Here is a 17815-nt window from a genome sequence, read left to right on the forward strand (position 1 = left end):
ACGGCTAGTTAGCTCTTCTTTAAAGACTATGGATAATATTCGGAGCCATGTCCTTGAAGCTGTTTTGGGGGTGCTAGAGCCCCTCCAGTGGAAGAAGTCAACTGGATGCTGCCCACAAGCAAGTAGACCCCAGACTGGTTGGAACCAGAAGGTTGATGACACTGACTCCCAGTTACCTCATCACCCACCAGTCAGGAAAATATCCGTGAACTGATCACGCCCTGCTCCTAAAACACTATAAGACTCCTCCCTACCCGCCCCCCCACCACCACCACCAGGGAGGGCACAGTCCTTAAGGCACTAGCCTGCTGTCTTCCCTTCTTCGCCTGGCAATTAAAGCTACTTTTTCTGTTTCCTCCAACTCTGTCTCCACATTTCTGTTTGGCATTGGTGTACAGAGGCAGCCAAGATTTCAGCAACAATGTGACATCATTCGAAGAAATATAGTGGAAAAGAAGTGTAGTCTAATGTGAAATCATGAACTATCTCCACTCACAAAAGCAAAATGTCAGATAGATAATCTCTGCGTCCCTCAAATATTTAATATATCCTGAAGTTTCCTTTGTGGCTCAGTGAAAACGAACCCGACTAGTATCCATGAGGACGCGGGTTTGATCCCCGGCCCCGCTCAGTGGATTAAGGATCCGGTGTTGCCCTGAGCTGTGGTATAGGTCGAAGATGTGGCTCGGATCTGGCATTGCTGTGGCTGTGGTATAGACCGGCAACTGTAACTCTGATTTGACCCCTAGCCTAGGAACTTCCATATGCCGCACCTACTGCCCCAAAGGCAAAAATAAATAATAAAATATCCTGCTGTGCCCCTGTGGGTTCGTGTGTGGCACCCCAACACTAGTAGACTGTGACTGAGAAGGAGATCTATAATTAAAAATGTCTCAGAGTTCCTATCATGGCTCAGTGGTTAACGAATCCGACTAGGAACCATGAGGTTGCGGTTTCGGTCCCTGACCTCAATCAGTGGGTTAAGGATCCGGCGTTGCCATGAGCTGTGCAACGAGGTCGAGGACGAGGCTCAGATCTGGGGTGGCTGTGTCTATGGCCGGTGGCTACAGCCCCGATTAGACCCCTAGCCGGGGAACCTCCATATGCTGCTGCTGGTGCAGCCCTAGAAAAAGACAAAAAAAAACTTTTTTAATTTAAGAAAATGTCTAAACCCACTGCAGAATTTCTCAAACTGGAAGCACTTAAATGTGTGTTCAATAACGTATGTCTTCACACAGCTGAATGCCAGAGGATTCAGGATCCACTTCCCTGGCACTCTGCGGCAATGTGACATTGGTCACATATATCTCACCAGCAGTCTGCTCTTGACAAGGGTGACCTTAAAGAGCTTCAGCTAGACCAATACCATAGATAGAGGATTGTATTTCCTAAACCAGAAATCCAGATATAAGGTTGAAAGAACTTGTAGACACAGAACCTAAATGTTGATCACGTTCTGCCCTGGAAATCTTAGACACATGGTCACTATCTATGAGAAACCCCAGTGGGAGACCAACCACCAAATCCAGGACCAGCTGAGTCTCACAGAGGCTGCAGAAATTCCTAAGTTCACCTATGCCTGCTTGTCCACAGCCTGCCCCAGGAGAAATTAAGCAGAACAAAAACATGCTTAAAAGACTAGGTGGTAAGCGTTGACCATAGGTTTCTACAAAACTGATGCCAAGTCTTTTTCTTTTTCTTTCTTGGCAGCCCACAGAATATGAAAGTTCCCCTAGCCAAGGATCAAACAGAAGCACAGCAGCGACACCAGAAGCCACAGCAGTGACAGTGTCAGATCCTCAACCCACTGCACCACTTGGGAACTCCAAGCCATTTAATTCCATTTTCCTCATCCCTCACAATCCACCATTTGCATACACACACACACACACACACACACACACACACACACACACACACACACACACACACACAGAGGCACATCTCATTTGAGGGGCCTGGTAAATAGCTAGAGCAAAACAAGTCTGAAAAAAGGGCATGGACTCCTGAAATGCCTAAAACATTTATAAATAGGTTTATTATATCAGCTCTTAAGAAATAGAGCCGAGGGAATTTTCTCAAGTGACAGCAATGTTCCATATTTTATAGGGTTGTGGATAACAGATGGATAATAAGGTAAAACTCACCTAATCGGATTGATGCATAGGTTGTGATAGAGTAAAATGTTAACAGTAGAATCTAGGTAGTGGATATAAGAGTGTTCACTGGAAAAATCTTTCACCTTTTAGGGCAGGTTTAAAATTTTCCATGATAAAATGTTGGCAAATTATTAAATTTAAAAATTTAATTTAAAAAATGTGGGAGTTCCCGTCGTGGCTCAGTGGTTAACGAATTCAACTGGGAATCATGAGGTTGAGGGTTCGATCCCTGGCCTCGCTCAGTGGGTTAAGGATCCGGGGTTGCCGTGAGCTGTGGTGTAGGTCACAGACACCGCTCGGATCCTGTGTTGCTGTGGCTGTGGCGTAGGCCAGCAGCTGCAGCTCCAATTAGACCCCTGGCCTGGGAATCTCCATATGCCACTGGTGCAGCCCTAGAAAAGACAAAAAGCAAAAATAATAATAATAATAATAATAATCCCACCCTTAAGATCTGCACGACACCGTATGGTAATAATCGTATGGTAATAATATCTTAAAAAAAAAAAAGCAAGAGAGCTGAGAAAGGAGAGGGTTAAAAACGTACTAGATGAAAAAAAATCTATCCCATCATGGCATGTCCTTGGGCACTAGCTGTCTTGAACAGATAAAAACTAACTTCGGCTGATGCAGCTACGGAGTGAGCTGCTTTCTTCCCTTCTGGGCTCAGACCCTCCTCTTTCTCTCTTCTTACCAAGAGTTGGCTGAGTCAGAAAACGCGAGAGCGGGTCTCTACTTTCCCGCAACATCTCGACCGCCTGAGCTGTGTACAAGCCGAGACTCACCGGCACGGTGCCACACTCGTCCCCCGCGGCGGGTCTGGACCAGACGCAGCTCCGCCCCTGCCCAGTGCCCCGCCCCTGCGCAGTGTTACGCCCCGCCCCGCCTATGCACCCCGCCCCCTGCCCAGTGCCCCGCCCCTTGCTCCTAGTTTGGCTGCGATCCCGCTCACAGACTGTCCCCAGCCGGTGCGACCTACGGGCGGGTAGTTGCTGGGTACGATGGCTTCGCCATTCGTGGCTCCGGTCACGCGGCAAGTCAGCGGTCGCGCCGCTCCAGCCTCAATTCCAAGCGGCCCCGAGAGCGGGCAGCCCCTGGCCGCAACCGTGGCCGAGATGCCCGTGCTGGACGCCTCCGGGAGGCGGGTGCTGTTCGGCTCGCTGTTCCGAGAGCGACGGGCTGTCGTGGTCTTTGTGCGGGTGAGCGCGGGCGGCGAGACAACCCGGAGCTGGGACCTCGCCCGCAGGCTGGGACGGAGGTTGCTTCCACGGCCCCAGCTAGGGGAAGTCCATCGGGTCCCTCAAAGGGTCCAGGGCCCGAGAGGGGAGACTGCTGGGCCTGGCCCTTCCCGTAGTCATCCACTAGAGGCTTCTGGAATGCGAACTGCTCCTCTTGCTTCCTTGAACGGGAATAGAAAAGCAGCCCGCCAAGCCAAGGCCATTTTCTCAGCAAGCGAGGAGGCCTAGCAGGGACCGGGTGCGGCCTAATTTCAGTGCACTTTCGGGCGCTTCAGACTTCTTTTTTTTTTTTTTCTGACATCTTTTTCTACCTGCATGGGTGTTGCGTGAAGTAGCGTCACGTACAATAAAGTACTTGGTCCTTTCTGGATTCTGAAGTTGTTAGTTGCTAACTTGTCCTTTTTTGCCCATGTTGGGATTTCAGCATTTCCTGTGTTACATCTGCAAGGAATACGTAGAAGATCTGGCCAAAATCCCCAAGAGTTTCTTACAAGTAAGTTTCCTGAGCTTGAACAGCCGCGTGCCCGCTTCAGGGCAGCCTTGCGAAAGTCATCTGTCATTTATGAGGACTGCAATGGGATGAGGTGAGAGGAACGCGCCTCCTCTCCTTCGCAGACACAAACCCAGACTATTGCCATTCCACACATCTCTCCAACGCCTCTAAAAGGGGGTCAGACGCGTTAGAAATCTATTTCGGGCCTTTTCATTCCTGCCTGATTATAAACATATTATCCATAATAATACTTTTGATGTTATTTAATAACTTGCTGTTCTCAAAAGTTGATTGATGACCAAAACCAAATGTTAGAAATTATTGCTGTTTTCTTCCCTTTATTTTTGCAATAAATAACACTCCAAATAATTGTTCATTATAGGAAAATACTAGTATATCTTAAAGGTAAACTTTTATATTGTTAATGGAATGCACATTCCACATCCCTGTGACAACCACATGCATGTGTATTTCTTCAGGCATATAAAAATTTGTCCCCAGATGAGGGTTTTTTTTTTGTCTTTTTAGGGCCTCACCTGGGCATGAGGAGGTTCCCAAGCTAGGGGTCAAATCCGAGCTGTAGCTGCTGGCCTATGCCACAGCCACAGCAATGCTGGATCTGAGCTGCATCTGCCACCTACGCCACAGCTCATGGCAATGCTAGATCCCTAACCCACTGAGCAAGGCCAGGGATGGAACCTGGTCCTCATGGATACTAGTCAGATTCATTTCCCTGAGCTTTTGAGTGAAGGGGTTGGGTAGCTTTTGTAAACCTAAGATACATTTTTATCCGATCTTATCAATTGAAATGTGAAAGAATGAAATTGCTGATTAACCTTCCTTTTATTGTTTTTATTGTTGTTTAATGTACACCTTTGGGGAAAGTGTAGAGAAGTACTGACTATATTATTTTGCAATTCTTACTTAGCAAAGAGTCATCTGCGCATTTTAGTATACACTTCTTTACTTTGACTCACACAATTTTGATGTTTATACCATTCTTCTAGAAGCCTATAGGTGGCATTAGACTGGAGCAAAAGAGTTGGATTAGAGAAAGTTGTATGAAATGTATAATTTCTAATAATATGTACATGTCTTTTTTCTCTCTGAAAGGAAGCAAACGTCACTCTTATAGTGATTGGACAGTCATCTTACCATCATATTGAGGTAAATATTTGGCAAATTGGGAAACTACAGGTTAAATCTCTTTCAGACATAAAAATCAGATTATTTGAAAAGAACAGAATAAGGCCATTTGCAGCACCATGGATGGAACCAGAGACTCTCACACTAAGTGAAGTAAGACAGAAAGAAAAAGACAAATACCATATGATATCACTTATATCTGAAATCCAATGTATGGCACAAATGAACCTATCTACAGAAAAGAAACAAAGTCATGGACATGGAGAAGAGACTTGTGGTTGCCAAGGGGGAGGAGGAGGGAGTGGGATGGACTGGGAGTTTGGGGTTAGTAGATGCAAACTCTTGCATTTGGAGTGGATAAGCAATGAGATCCTGCTGTATAGTACAGGGAACTGTATCCAGTCACTTGTGATGAAACATGATGCAGGATAATGTGAAAAAAAAAGAGCACATATATATGTATAACTGGGTCACTTTGCTGTACAGCAGAAATTGACAGAACATGGTAAATCAACTATAATAAAGTTTTAAATTATATTTTAAGCCACTAAATATAGATTAAATATGTTAAAATTAAGTCAGATGATCACTATTTTTCTCTCATTTCTTTTGATAAAAATTCCAGCTCTTCTTTTCTTTCAGCCTTTCTGCAAACTAACTGGGTATTCTCACGAAATCTATGTTGATCCTGAGAGAGAAATTTATAAAAGATTGGGAATGAAAAGAGGTGAAGAAATTGCCTCTTCAGGTAAGACATAGCATATCTCAAGTAGAAAAATTCATGATTTAGTTCACATTTCACAAGCATATATGCATAGGGGAACAAATGGTAAATTCATAAATCAGCCTGATTGGGGTTTTTTGCGGGGGGCTTATTTTTATTTTGTTTTGGTTTTTGTTGCTGCACCCACAGCATGTGGAAGTGCTGGGCCAGAGATCAAACCTGCGCCACAGCAGTGACAACACAGGATCTTTAACCTGCTGAGCCATGAGGAGACTCCAAATAAGCCTGAGTTTTATGATTCTAGTGAGTGTCCAGATTCATGAGACTCTAAAAAATTCATTTCCTGGATATAATGATGTGGAAGGCTGTTGGTGAAATACTAAGTAAACGAAAAACACAAGTTGCAGAAGTGTTTTTAATATGATTTCATTTTTGTGAAAATGAAAACCATTTTCATAAAGATCCATAGCATATAAGTGTGTGTATGATGAAAAATGTTTTAAAAGATATTGCAGCGGGAGTTCCCACTGTGGCTAAGCGGTAATGAACCCAACTAGTATCCACGAGGATGTGGCTTTGATCCCTGGCCTCGCTCAGTGGGTTAAGGATCTAGCATTGCCATGAGCTGTAGTACAGGTCGGCTCAGATCCCACATTGCCCAGGCTGTGGCGTAGCTGCAGCTCTCGTTCGACCCCTAGCCTGGGAACTTCCATATGCCAGTGGTACAGCCCTAAAAACAGCAAAGTAAAAGTAAAATAAAAATAAAAGATATTGCAGTGTTTACCCAAAGGTGTGGGAATGAGAGAGTGGCTTTTGTATTTTTTGCAATGAAATTACTTTTTTAATTAAAAGTAAAATAATATTGCTTAAGTCGATATATCTTCATACCTTAACACCATGGCTTTGAATATTGTACTTTTTTTTTTTTTTCTTTTTAGGGCCACACTCAAGGCATATGGAAGTTCCCAGGCTAGGGGTGTAATCAGGGCAACAGCTGCCGGCCTACACCACAGCCACAGCAACGCCACATCCGAGCCACGTCTGCAGCCTACACCACAGCTCACGCCAACGCCCGATCCTTAACCCACCAAGCAAGGCCAAGGATCAAACCCCCAACCTCATGATTCCTAGTCTGATTCATTTCCACTGCACCATGGTGGGAACTCCAATACTCTTTTTTAATTGATGAAATCTTACTTTTCATTTAAAGCCTAATTCAAAGGGGCTCTTAAGAGCTCTTCGAGCTGAAGCAACTGCTTCGTCATTGTATTTAAGAATAGCTTGTACATTATTATATATGTATACTCCATTATTGCACTTAAGGTGGTCAGTAGTGTACTTAGTTGAAAAGTTTGATGTTTTATTCATCTATATATGGTCCACATTCTCTGCCCTTAGCACAATTCTTTATAATTAAGAGTATAACAAGCTTTAGGTGAGCTATTTATATGTATTTTAGGTAGAAGGAACTTGGCTTCTGAAATATCAAATAAGAGAACTCACCTTGAAATCAAATTATATATGGAGTTTCCATTGTGATGCAGCAGAAACAATCTGACTAGGATCCATGAGGATGTGGGTTTGATCCCTGGCCTTGCTCAGTGGGTCGAGGATGTAGCGTTGCCGTGAGCTGTGGTGTAGGTCGCAGATGTGGCTTGGATGCTGTGTGTTGCTGTGGCTGTGGCGTGGGCCAGCAGCTGTAGCTCCAGCTTGACCCCTAGGCTGGGAACCTCCATATGCCACAGGTGCAACCCTAAAAAGCAAAAAAAAAAAAAAAAAAAAGAAGAAAAGAAAAAGAAAAGAAATCAAATAATTTAGTCTCAATAAATGTTGAGAGTGATACCCATGGCACCCATGGTGTCAGATAGTCCTAGAAGGACTGTTAAAAGACACAGCCCAGGAGTTCCCTGGTGGCTCAGCGGGTTAAGGACCTGATGTTGTCCCTGCTGCAGTTCAGGTTACTGCCGTGGCGTGGGTTCCATCCCTGGCCTAGGAACTTCCACATGCCACAGGCATGGGCTGCCCTCCTACCCAAGTCCGGCAAAAAAAAAAAAAAAAAAAAGGCACAGCCCTGCCATCTCGATGCTTGTAATCAACTCTGGGAGACAGATGCAGTTGATTTTATAACAGTTTAGGGCTATAAAAGAATGTACACTGGCAATACCTATACTGCAAGAAATGTCTAATACCAGAGAGGCACTGGGAAAGAGGGATCTGGGAAGGTTTCATCGAGGTGATAACGTTTTTTAAGTTAGCTGGAGGAAATAAGATTGGGAATGGTCCAGCTGACAGAAAGTAGCACTTGCAGAAACACACAGGCACGAAAAAATGTGACTCTTGGAGAAGTACAGATTGCTATGTCTGGCTGGAGTCCAGGAGCCAGTTGGGGGATTGGTGTGAGCCAAGAGGCAGGTTGTGGCCAATTCATGCCGAGTCTGGGAACATGCCAGGGAGTTTGGATTTGTTTTGAAGGTAATTTGGAAGTCATACAGGTAGTGGAGTGGAGAAGCGACACAGTCATGTGGCCAGCGTGGAGCAGTTATTGAAACCTGCCAAACCAGAGCCACCGATATTCTTATAACAAGATTGTAGTAATGGCCAGAAAGAAATGACAGGGCCTGGAGCAGAGATGCAGAGGAGAGGACAGACCATGAAGCTACTTATGAGGTGGAGTTGACGTGATCCCTTTACTGATGTTTTCAGGTGGTTTTGTTTGTTTGTTTTTGCTTTTTAGGGCTGTACCCATGGCATAGGGGAATTCCCAGACTAGGGGTCAAATCGGAGTTAGAGCTGCCGGCCTTCACCACAGCCACAGCAATGCAGGATCCGAGCCTTGTCTGTGACCTACACCACAGCCTGCAGCACTGCCAGATCCTTAACCCCCTGAGCAAGGCCAGGGATTGAACCTGCATCCTCATGGATACTAGTTGGGTTCACAACCAGCTGAGCCACAACAGGAACTCCCTTACTGATGTTTTTAAAAAAAGCAACCTAAACTTTATTTATTTATTTATTTATTTATTTATTTATTTGTCTTTTTAGGGCTGCACCCACAGCATACGGAGGTTCTCAAGCTAGGGGTAGAGTCGGGACTGTAGCCGCCAGACTACCCACAGCGACAGTAACGTCAGATCCAAGCCACATCTGCGACCTACACTACAGCTCATGGCAACACCGGATCCTTAACCCAGAGCAAGGCTAGGGATTGAACCTGTGTCCTCATGGACACTAGTCAGATTTGTTTCTGCTGAGCTACGACAGGAACTCCAACTTTATTAAACCTAATGATGAGCTAGCATAAATACAGAGTTTTCTCTTTTTCCCCCTTTCTTTATTCTTTTATTTATTTATTTATTTTATTTTTTGGTCTTTTGTCTTTTTAGGGCCGCACCAGTGGCATATGGAGGTTCTCAGGCTAGGGGTCAAATCGGAGATACAGCTGCTGGCCTACACCAGAGCCACAGCAATGCCAGATCCGAGCTGCGTCTGCAATCTACACTACAGCTCACAGCAATGCAGGATCCTTAACCCAACTGATAGAGGCCCGGGATCGAACCCACAACCTCAAGGTTCCTGGTCGGATTTGTTTCCACTGCGCCACAACGGAACTCCTCCCCTTTCTTTTTGGTAGAGGAAATTGCAACAGTATAGATTGTGAACCTCTGTCTTTGGTGGACTGTTTTCCTGTGCTGTGGCAGAGTCTCAGCAGGTGTAAGGTCTATTTATCATTTAGCACTTTAGATATAAACTGTGAGTTTCACTTTAGTAACACCCCACCACTCATTACCTCAGTAAAAATATGGAATGGCAAAGAAAGCAGAAGACTTTGAAGCAAAATATATATTCTTGTCATTATAAGAGTATATTCAAATCACTTAAACTCCTTTGATCTGTGTTAAAGTACTGTATTTCCAAACAGAAAATATTAGGTTCTTACAAAATAATTTTTGAAAATTCCTACCTGAAAAAGTGTGAATCTCAGAATCAGTCCTAGAATAATTCTACTTGAAAATTAAGACACTAAAAATAAGACATAATAATTTAAAATTAAAGGAACAGTTTATGAGGACAAAAAATAAGAAAAAATAAAGCTACTAGGAGTTCCCTGGTAGCCTAGCTGGTTAAGGATCTGGTGTTGTCACTGCTTTGGCTTGAGCTGCTGCTATGGCATGGGTTCAGTCCCTGGCCTGGAAATTTTTGCATGCCACGGGCACAACCAAAAAAAAAAAAAGGGAGAGAAGAAAACTACTAAATTCAGGAAGATTTGGGCTTACCTAGTGTTTCACTTTGCCTAATTTGATAAGCCAATTTATAATATTATATCTGCAGTGATTCCTGTAGACAGCAAATAAGTACAATGCAGAAAACATGCCTCTTATATACTTATTTAATCTAATGTTTTAAGTTAAAATTCAGGTCTTAAGTCCAAGAATCAAAGTAAAGAGAGAAAAAAAAAAAAACAGGAGTTTTACACATAACTAAATTTTCTTTTCTTTTTTTTTTTTTTTTTTTTTTATCTTTTAGGCCCACACCCGTGGCATATGGAAGTTCCCAGGCTAAGGGTGGAGTTGGATCTGCAGCTGCTGGCCTACACCACAGCCACAGCAATGCCAGATCTGAACTGCATCTGAGACCTATACCACATCTCATTGCAATGCCGGCTCGTTAACCCACTAAGCAAGGCCAGGGATCGAGCCCAAGTCCTTATGGATACTAGCTGAGTTAGCTACCACTGAGCCACGACAGAAGCTCCTACATAACTAAATTTGTATTGGCAAAATTAGATTGTGCTTGAAAGCAAAAATTGTGAAATTTCAGGTTGTGGATCTTCTTCAATTGACTTTCTAAAATTTCAGAAATATTATTATAATTATTATTATTTGCTTTTTAGGTCCGCGCCCGTGACGTGGAAATTCCCAGGCTAGGGGTCAAATCAGAGCTACAGCTGCTGGCCTGTGCCACAGCCACAGCAAAACAGGATCCAAGCCACATCTGTGACCTACACCATAGCTCACGGCAACGCCAGATCCTTTAACCCACTGAGCAAGACTAGGGATCGAACCTATATCCTCACAGATCCTAGTTGAGTTAGTTAACCACTGAGCCATGATGGGAACTCCCTAAAATTTCAGAAATATTAAGTGACCCTTCTTTGGACATAAGATAGCTTGCATTTATGAACACATTTTAGATAGGAGATCCTAGAAAACAGTAAACTTTAGTCTTTTATCCATGTCTCTAATGAACCTGGTATTTGTTTCTTGGTAAGATAAATGTTTATCCTAATATAAACGTGAAGGAAATAGAAGAGTTGGAAGAGTTCCCGTCGTGGCTCAGTGGTTAACGAATCCGACTAAGAACCATGAGGCTGCGGGTTTGATCCCTGGCCTTGCTCAGTGGGTTGGGGATCCGGCGTTGCTGTGAGCTGTGGTGTAGGTTGCAGACGCAGCTTGGATCCTGCGTTGCTGTGGCTCTGGCATAGGCCGGTGGCTACAGCTCCGATTCGACCCCCAGCCTGGGAACCTCCATATGCTGCAGGAGCAGCCCAAGAAATGGCAAAAAGACAAAAAAAAAAAAAAAAAAGAACAGTGGAGTCCAAAATTAAAGAAAAAAAAAAGTAAAAGACATAAAAGAAGTTCCTGTTGTGGCTCAGCGGGTTAAGAACCTGACATAGTGTCCATGAGGATGTGGGTTCCAACCCTGGCCTTGCTCAGTGGGTTAAAGGCATAGGTTGCAGCTGCATCTTGGATCCAGCATCGCTGTAGCTGTGGCATAGGCTGGCAGCTGCAGCTCCAATTCAACCCCTAGCCCTAGCCGTGGCCCAGGAACTACCATATGCTGCAGGTGCAGCCATAAAAAGAAAAAGAAAAAAGATATAAAAGGCAGAGGTAGGAGACTGAGTTTCTTTACTCAAGGGGAGTGGAAGTGGAATAAATAGGAAAACTGACAGCCAAGGGAAAATGGAGAGATAGCTGTAGTTGCTATTATTACAGCTAAACCTCAAAAGTTGGAGGGTTTTTTTTTTTGTTTTTGTTGTCTTTTGTCTTTTTAGGGCCACACCCCTGGCATATGGAGATTCCCAGGCTAGGGGTTGAATTGGAGCCACAGCTGCCGACCTACCCACAGCCACAGCAACTCGGGATCCTAGCCGTGTCTGTGACCTATACCACAGCTCATGGCAATGCCAGATCCCTAACCCACTGAGCCAGGCCAGGGATTAAGCCCTCATTCTCATGGGAACTAGTCAGATTCGTTAGCCATTGAGCCACAACAGGAACTCCTAAATCTCCAGGTCTTAATAGCATAACACGGGAAAGGTTCGTTCTTTTTCTTTTACATTTCAAGAAGGGGTATGGATTGGGTGCTTCTCCAAGCCGCAATCCAGGGACACAGTAGGAAAGACTCAGGCCCCTTCCATCTTGGGGTTCTGCCATCTTCAGCCTAAGCTTCCAGGGATGTAGAAGGAACATGGAAAATTGAGCTTGGGAGGTTTTTATGCGGTGCCCTGGGAGTGACACACATCATTTTATTCATTGGTGAGAGCTTAGGCATGTGCTATTCTAGACTGCCAAGAGGACTGGGACATGTTTAACTGTGGTCCCAGAAATAGGAAACTGGTATTTGACCAGCACATAACAGCCTGTGCCACAGTGTCTCTTGAAAACAAATGTAGTCATCTATTAGTAGGTAAGAGACGAAACAAAATATAAATGGGGAATTTAAAATGAAAGCATGACCAGTTTGAGAAAGCTGTTGCTGCCATTTTTCTGTGGAAAACGAAAATGATCTGGGTCTGTCATCACTTCTTCCTTTAAAGCAGTAGTTCTCAACCAGGGACAGTTTTTGCCCCTGCCCGCCAGGGGGACCTTTGACATTGTCTGGAGACATTATTGACTGCCACAACTTGGTGAATGCTGTGGCATCTAGTAGGTGCAGAGATCAAGGACAATGTAATCAGCCTGCATTGCACAGGACAAAGAATTACCTGGTCTGAAACATCAGTAGTAAAAGGCTGAGAAACCATTCTTTGAAGGAAGAAGAAAAGTCAAAAGTAAGGAGTTCCCGTCGTGGTGCAGCGGAAATGAGTCTGACTAGGTTGCCGGATTCAATCTCTGGCCTTGATCAGTGAGTTAAGGATCTGGCGTTGCCGTGAGCTGTGGTGTAGGTCGCAGATGCATCTTGGATCTGGTGTTGCTGTGACTGTGGTGTAGGCTGGCGGCAACAGCTCCGATTAGACCCCTAGCCTGGGAATCTCCATGTGCTGCAGGTGCGGCCCTAAAAAGACAAAAGACCAAAAAAAAAAAAAAAAAAGTAAGATGACCCATAAGAAAGAGACTGTTTTGGAGTTTCCACTGTGGTGCCGTGGGATCGGTGGTATCTCTGCAGCGCCCAGACGCAGGTTCAATCCCTGGCCTGGCACAGTGCGTTAAGGATCTGGCATTGCCGCACCTGCGGCATAGGTCACAACTGCAGCTAGGATCTGATCGCTGGCTTGGAAAGTCCATATGCTGTGGGGCAGCCAAAAAAAAGAGAGAGAGTGTTTTCTAGAAGTACTAATGTTACCTTAATATCTAATCAAATATAAAATGTAACATCTAAAGACAGTTCTTAATATTTCAGGAAAGAGCCCTCATATAAAATCAAACATACTCTCAGGAAGCATTCGGAGCCTGTGGCGGGCAGTGACTGGCCCGCTTTTTGATTTTCAAGGAGACCCAGCTCAGCAAGGTGGAACAGTCATTTTAGGTCCAGGTAAGCCTCAAAGCCCCGTTTCATCAGCACGCTTCTGGTGCTTTGTAGAAATCCACAGGCCATCCACTTTCTTCATAAAACAGCCACCATGTAAAAATAGGCCACTTGATATCATAGCAGCTGTGCTGTCATAGGGGACATCATTTGTTTTCAAATGCTTCTGTGTATCTTTGATGTCTGTTTACTGGATGTCATGTGGCCATCATTCCACACCTGAGTGATTCCATGTATTTGGGACAAGGAAGGTCAGCAGGGGTTTGGTGATTTGTATATGGCTATAACACTCTAAAAATTTTAGTGGAGGTGAACATTAAAATAAGAGAGAAAGGGAGTTCCAGTTGTGGCGCAGTGGTTAACGAATCCGACTAGGAACCATGAGTTTGCGGGTTCGGTCCCTGGCCTCGCTCAGTGGGTTAAGGATCCGGCGCTACCACGAGCTGTGGTGTAGTTTGCAAACTCGGCTTGGATCCTGCGTTGCTGTGGCTCTGGTGTAGGCCAGCAGCTACAGCTCTGATTAGACCCCTAGCCTGGGAACCTCCATATGCCAAGGAAGCAGCCCTAGAAAAATGGCCAAAAGACCAAAAATAAATAAATAAATAATTTAAGAATAAATAAATAAAATAAGAGAGAAAGCCATCAAGCATTCTTTTTTTTTTTTTTTTTGTCATTAGAAGGATCAACCTAGTTATTTATAGCTAACAAACCTAGCTAGCTTGCTCAATGTCAGAAATCAAGTCAGCCCCAGGAACAGCTTATTCAAATAACAATGACCCTAAGCCACATCCTTTAAATAGCTTTATTGATCAGTTTGGACCACCTGAAATTCCTTTGGCTTCCCTGTGCTAAATGGTCGGGCATTGGATCTGTCTTGCAGTCAGGGACAAACAACCGTATGAAGTGCCAAAACACCTAAATCTCTATGCTGTAAACTGATTTTTCTTGGTACTTCATCTTTAAAACTGTCTGCATGAGTAAGCATAGCTTCTATGAGATGTAAATTTAACATTTACTTTAATAAATTCCAAATGTCTTAAAAGAAATCTTTATAAGGAGGATTTTTTTTTTTGTCTTTTTGCCTTTTCTAGGGCTACACCTGTGGCACATGGAGGTTCCCAGGCTAGGGGTCTAATCCGAGCCGTAGATCCCGGCCTACACCACAACCACAGCAAAGCGGGATCTGAGCCTCGTCTGCAGCCTACACCACAGCTCATGGCAATGCTGGATCTGTAATCCACTGAGCAAGGGCAGGGATCAAACCCGCAACCTCATGGTTCCTAGTCGGATTCGTTAACCACTGTGCCACAACGGGAACTCCTATAAGGAGGATTTTGATCAAGCATTATGACTTTTTGGCTTTTTGCAGCTGGAACACTATGGCTAGCAAAATCTAAAATCTGTCATTTTATGTAATCTCCCTTTCCCTCCTTCTCACGAGTTTACACGAGTTAGACTGGCCAAAAAAGAAGCCTTGCTTTATGAGAATGAGTCCTATAAATTAGCCCAGAATGACATTAAGCCATATTTCTGAATGAATTTCCATTCTCAGACTTGTAAGGTATTATTTTTTGAGTCTCTCATCTCCAAATTTTGGCATCATTTGAGCACACGTTCAGTTGTATAAGAATGCAGAGCACACAGAAAGCATCATTTAGGTGCCAAGCTGGGAACAGACTTAGTAAGGAGAATATTTTGATACTACCTATTGGAGAAATTGTAGTTCCTTTAAGGAGAGAGCTGGGTTTACATATTTATACAAATCTATTATCACAGTTAAACAAGTATTTCATTTTGCCTTATTTGCTAATAAGCCAATTTATGATATTCAATCTAAAGCGATTGCTGTAGACAGCAGATAAATACAATGCAGAAAACATGCCTCTTATAATGTTTACTTAATGTAATGTTTGAAGTTAAAATTCTGGCCTTGGAGTTCCTGTCATGGCTCAGTGGTTAACGAATCCGACTAGGAACCATGAGGTTTCAGGTTCGATCCCTGGCCTAGCTCAGTGAGTTGAGGATCTAACATTGCCGTGAGCCATGGTGTAGGTTGCAGACGCGGCTCAGATCCCGAGTTGCTGTGGCCTTGACGTAGGCCGACAGCTGCACTCCAACTGGACCCCTAGCCTGGGAACCTCTGTGTGCTGTGGGAGTGGCCCTAGAAAAGGTAAAAAACAAGACAAAAAAAAAGAAAAATTCTGGCCTTGAGTCCAAGAATCAAAGTAAACAGAATGTAGACCATAAATGACTGTTTTATTTGAGCACATAAAAGGATTGTGAACATCTAAACGTATGTAACTTAATGCTGTTATTTTTCAGCTTCTTTTGGTCTATGGTTCTGATGCAGACAGCCTATTAAATCAGTGTTTGGGAGTGAATTTTTTTAAGGTAGTGATTTATTCCATTATCGCACTTAAGATCCAGATGGTGATTTTCCAGCTCAATATCTACATTAGTTCCATATTCTGCCTGTCTGTTTGACAGCATATTTTATTGAATTACATTGAATAAAACCTAATAGAAGCTTATAATTTAAGGATCTTTCCCCTTGGATCTCATAAAACATTAAGTAGCACTCTGATTTAATGATAATTTTTGTCATGCTTTATTACCTTAATTAAAAATTATTACATCACTATATAGAGGATATTATGTACTCCAGGTAATTGGTTTTCCCCTTTGGACTAATTAAAAGTTGAAATGCTTCCTTGATTCTAGCAAGCACTAAATCTAATGAATAACACTGTATATCAACCTCTGTCTTTTATTCATATTCTCTTCTAGGTAACAATATCCATTTTATACATCGTGATAGGAATAGGTTGGATCACAAACCCATCAACTCTGTTTTACAGCTCGTAGGCGTTCAGCATGTGGACTTTTCAAGCCGACCTTCAGTTATCCATGTGTGACATTACAGACTGTTGTTTTCAAATGGACCTTGGGATGTGACCCGAAATATCGGAACGTAATATCCTTGTGCCGTGCCTAACTTGTTGACTCTTCCCAGCCTTTGAGGAGTTATGAAAACATAGAAAGATCATGTACCCACCAGCTGAGTAGCATGCTGAGAGGCATCAGTTGTCAAAATTGTGCTATCCATTTATAATTTTATAACTTTGAAAGGCTTGTTTTATAAAAACATTTTTGTAAAAAAAATGAATTTTTTTTTCTTGGCCACAGCATGCAGTGACTTGATTTAGGATCTCTGTTCTCAGACCAGGGATTGAACCTGTGCCACAGTGGTGAAAGTGCTGAGTCCTAACCACCAGGGAACTCCAAAAAAATTAAATTTCACTTATGCAAAATAAAACGTTAAAAACTATAAAATTGTAGCAGTTTCCTGGTAGCTCAGCAGGTTAAGGATGGGGCATTTGTCACTGCTGTGGCATGGGTTCAATCCCTGGCAGGAACTTCCACGTGCCATGGATGTGGTCCAAAAAAAAAAAAGCTATAAAATTATATATACCATTTTTTATTTTATATTATGGTATATCCATTCAATGAACATTTTTTGGCCATTAAAAATCATAAATTCTTATGAAGAACATATGAGGGGAGGAGTTCCCATTGTGGCTCAGTGGAAATGAACCCGACTAATGTCCATGAGAACATGAGTTCGATCCTTGGCCTCAGTGGGTTAAGGATCTGGCGTTGCTGTGACGTAGGCCAGCAGCTATAGCTCTGATTAGACCCCTAGCCTGGGAACCTCCATATGCTGTGGGTGTGGCCCTAAAAAGCAAAAAATAAAAGAAGAAAAGACAGGAAGTAAATCCACCAGAATATCACCATTAGGTATCTCTAGGTGGTAAGATTACAAGTTTTTTTTTATTGTATTTTCCATACTTTTCTATATTTCCCAACTATTCTGTAATGAACATGATTCATTTTTTTTTGGCCAGGAAAAGGACTTTAAAAATTAAACCAAGAGGTGTTCCTGGCTGTGGCACAGCAGGTTAAGGATCTGGCATTGTCTCTGTGGCGGCACAGGTTCGATCCCTGGCCCAGCACCCTTGGTTAAGGCTCTGGCAGTGCTGCAGGTGCAGCATAGGTTGAAACTGCGGCTCAGATTTGATCCCTGGCCGAGGAACTTCGATATGCTGTGGGTGCAACCAAAAAAATTAAATGAAGAAAATATTCCTACATAGCAAGCTCCACAAAGGTGCAATTATTTATCTAGGCACAGTCCACGGGTTTCTATCCTAATCACTTTCCTTGGAGGAAATATAGCAGATTGAACCTTTATAGAGCCTGTGTTCATAGCACCTTGACCGCAGACCCACTATCATTTCACTAGGATTTTGTTGAG

At 43.4% G+C, this 17815-nt stretch overlaps 1 protein-coding gene across 1 annotated transcript; it reads left to right on the forward strand.

Moving 5' to 3' along the window:
* The first annotated feature begins 3078 nt into the window (after positions 1-3078).
* On the forward strand, positions 3079-16666 carry PRXL2C (peroxiredoxin like 2C). The gene is made up of 6 exons (XM_047755347.1): positions 3079-3355; positions 3819-3887; positions 5001-5054; positions 5676-5781; positions 13378-13509; positions 16291-16666. The coding sequence occupies exons 1-6, from the start codon at positions 3158-3160 to the stop codon at positions 16416-16418; spliced, it is 687 nt and encodes a 228-aa protein (XP_047611303.1). The 5' UTR covers positions 3079-3157; the 3' UTR covers positions 16419-16666.
* The last annotated feature ends 1149 nt before the right edge of the window (positions 16667-17815 follow it).

The sequence above is a fragment of the Phacochoerus africanus genome, chromosome 12 (assembly GCF_016906955.1).
Source record: "Phacochoerus africanus isolate WHEZ1 chromosome 12, ROS_Pafr_v1, whole genome shotgun sequence".
NCBI classification, from domain to species: domain Eukaryota; kingdom Metazoa; phylum Chordata; class Mammalia; order Artiodactyla; family Suidae; genus Phacochoerus; species Phacochoerus africanus.

Excerpts from the sequence above, each read along its gene's own strand:
- PRXL2C (XM_047755347.1), top strand. The coding sequence starts at position 3,158 with ATGGCTTCGCCATTCGTGGCTCCGGTCACGCGGCAAGTCAGCGGTCGC. Across the intron at positions 5,782-13,377 it reads TGAAGAAATTGCCTCTTCAG|GAAAGAGCCCTCATATAAAA; the intron begins GTAAGACATAGC and ends TTAATATTTCAG. Across the intron at positions 13,510-16,290 it reads AACAGTCATTTTAGGTCCAG|GTAACAATATCCATTTTATA; the intron begins GTAAGCCTCAAA and ends ATTCTCTTCTAG.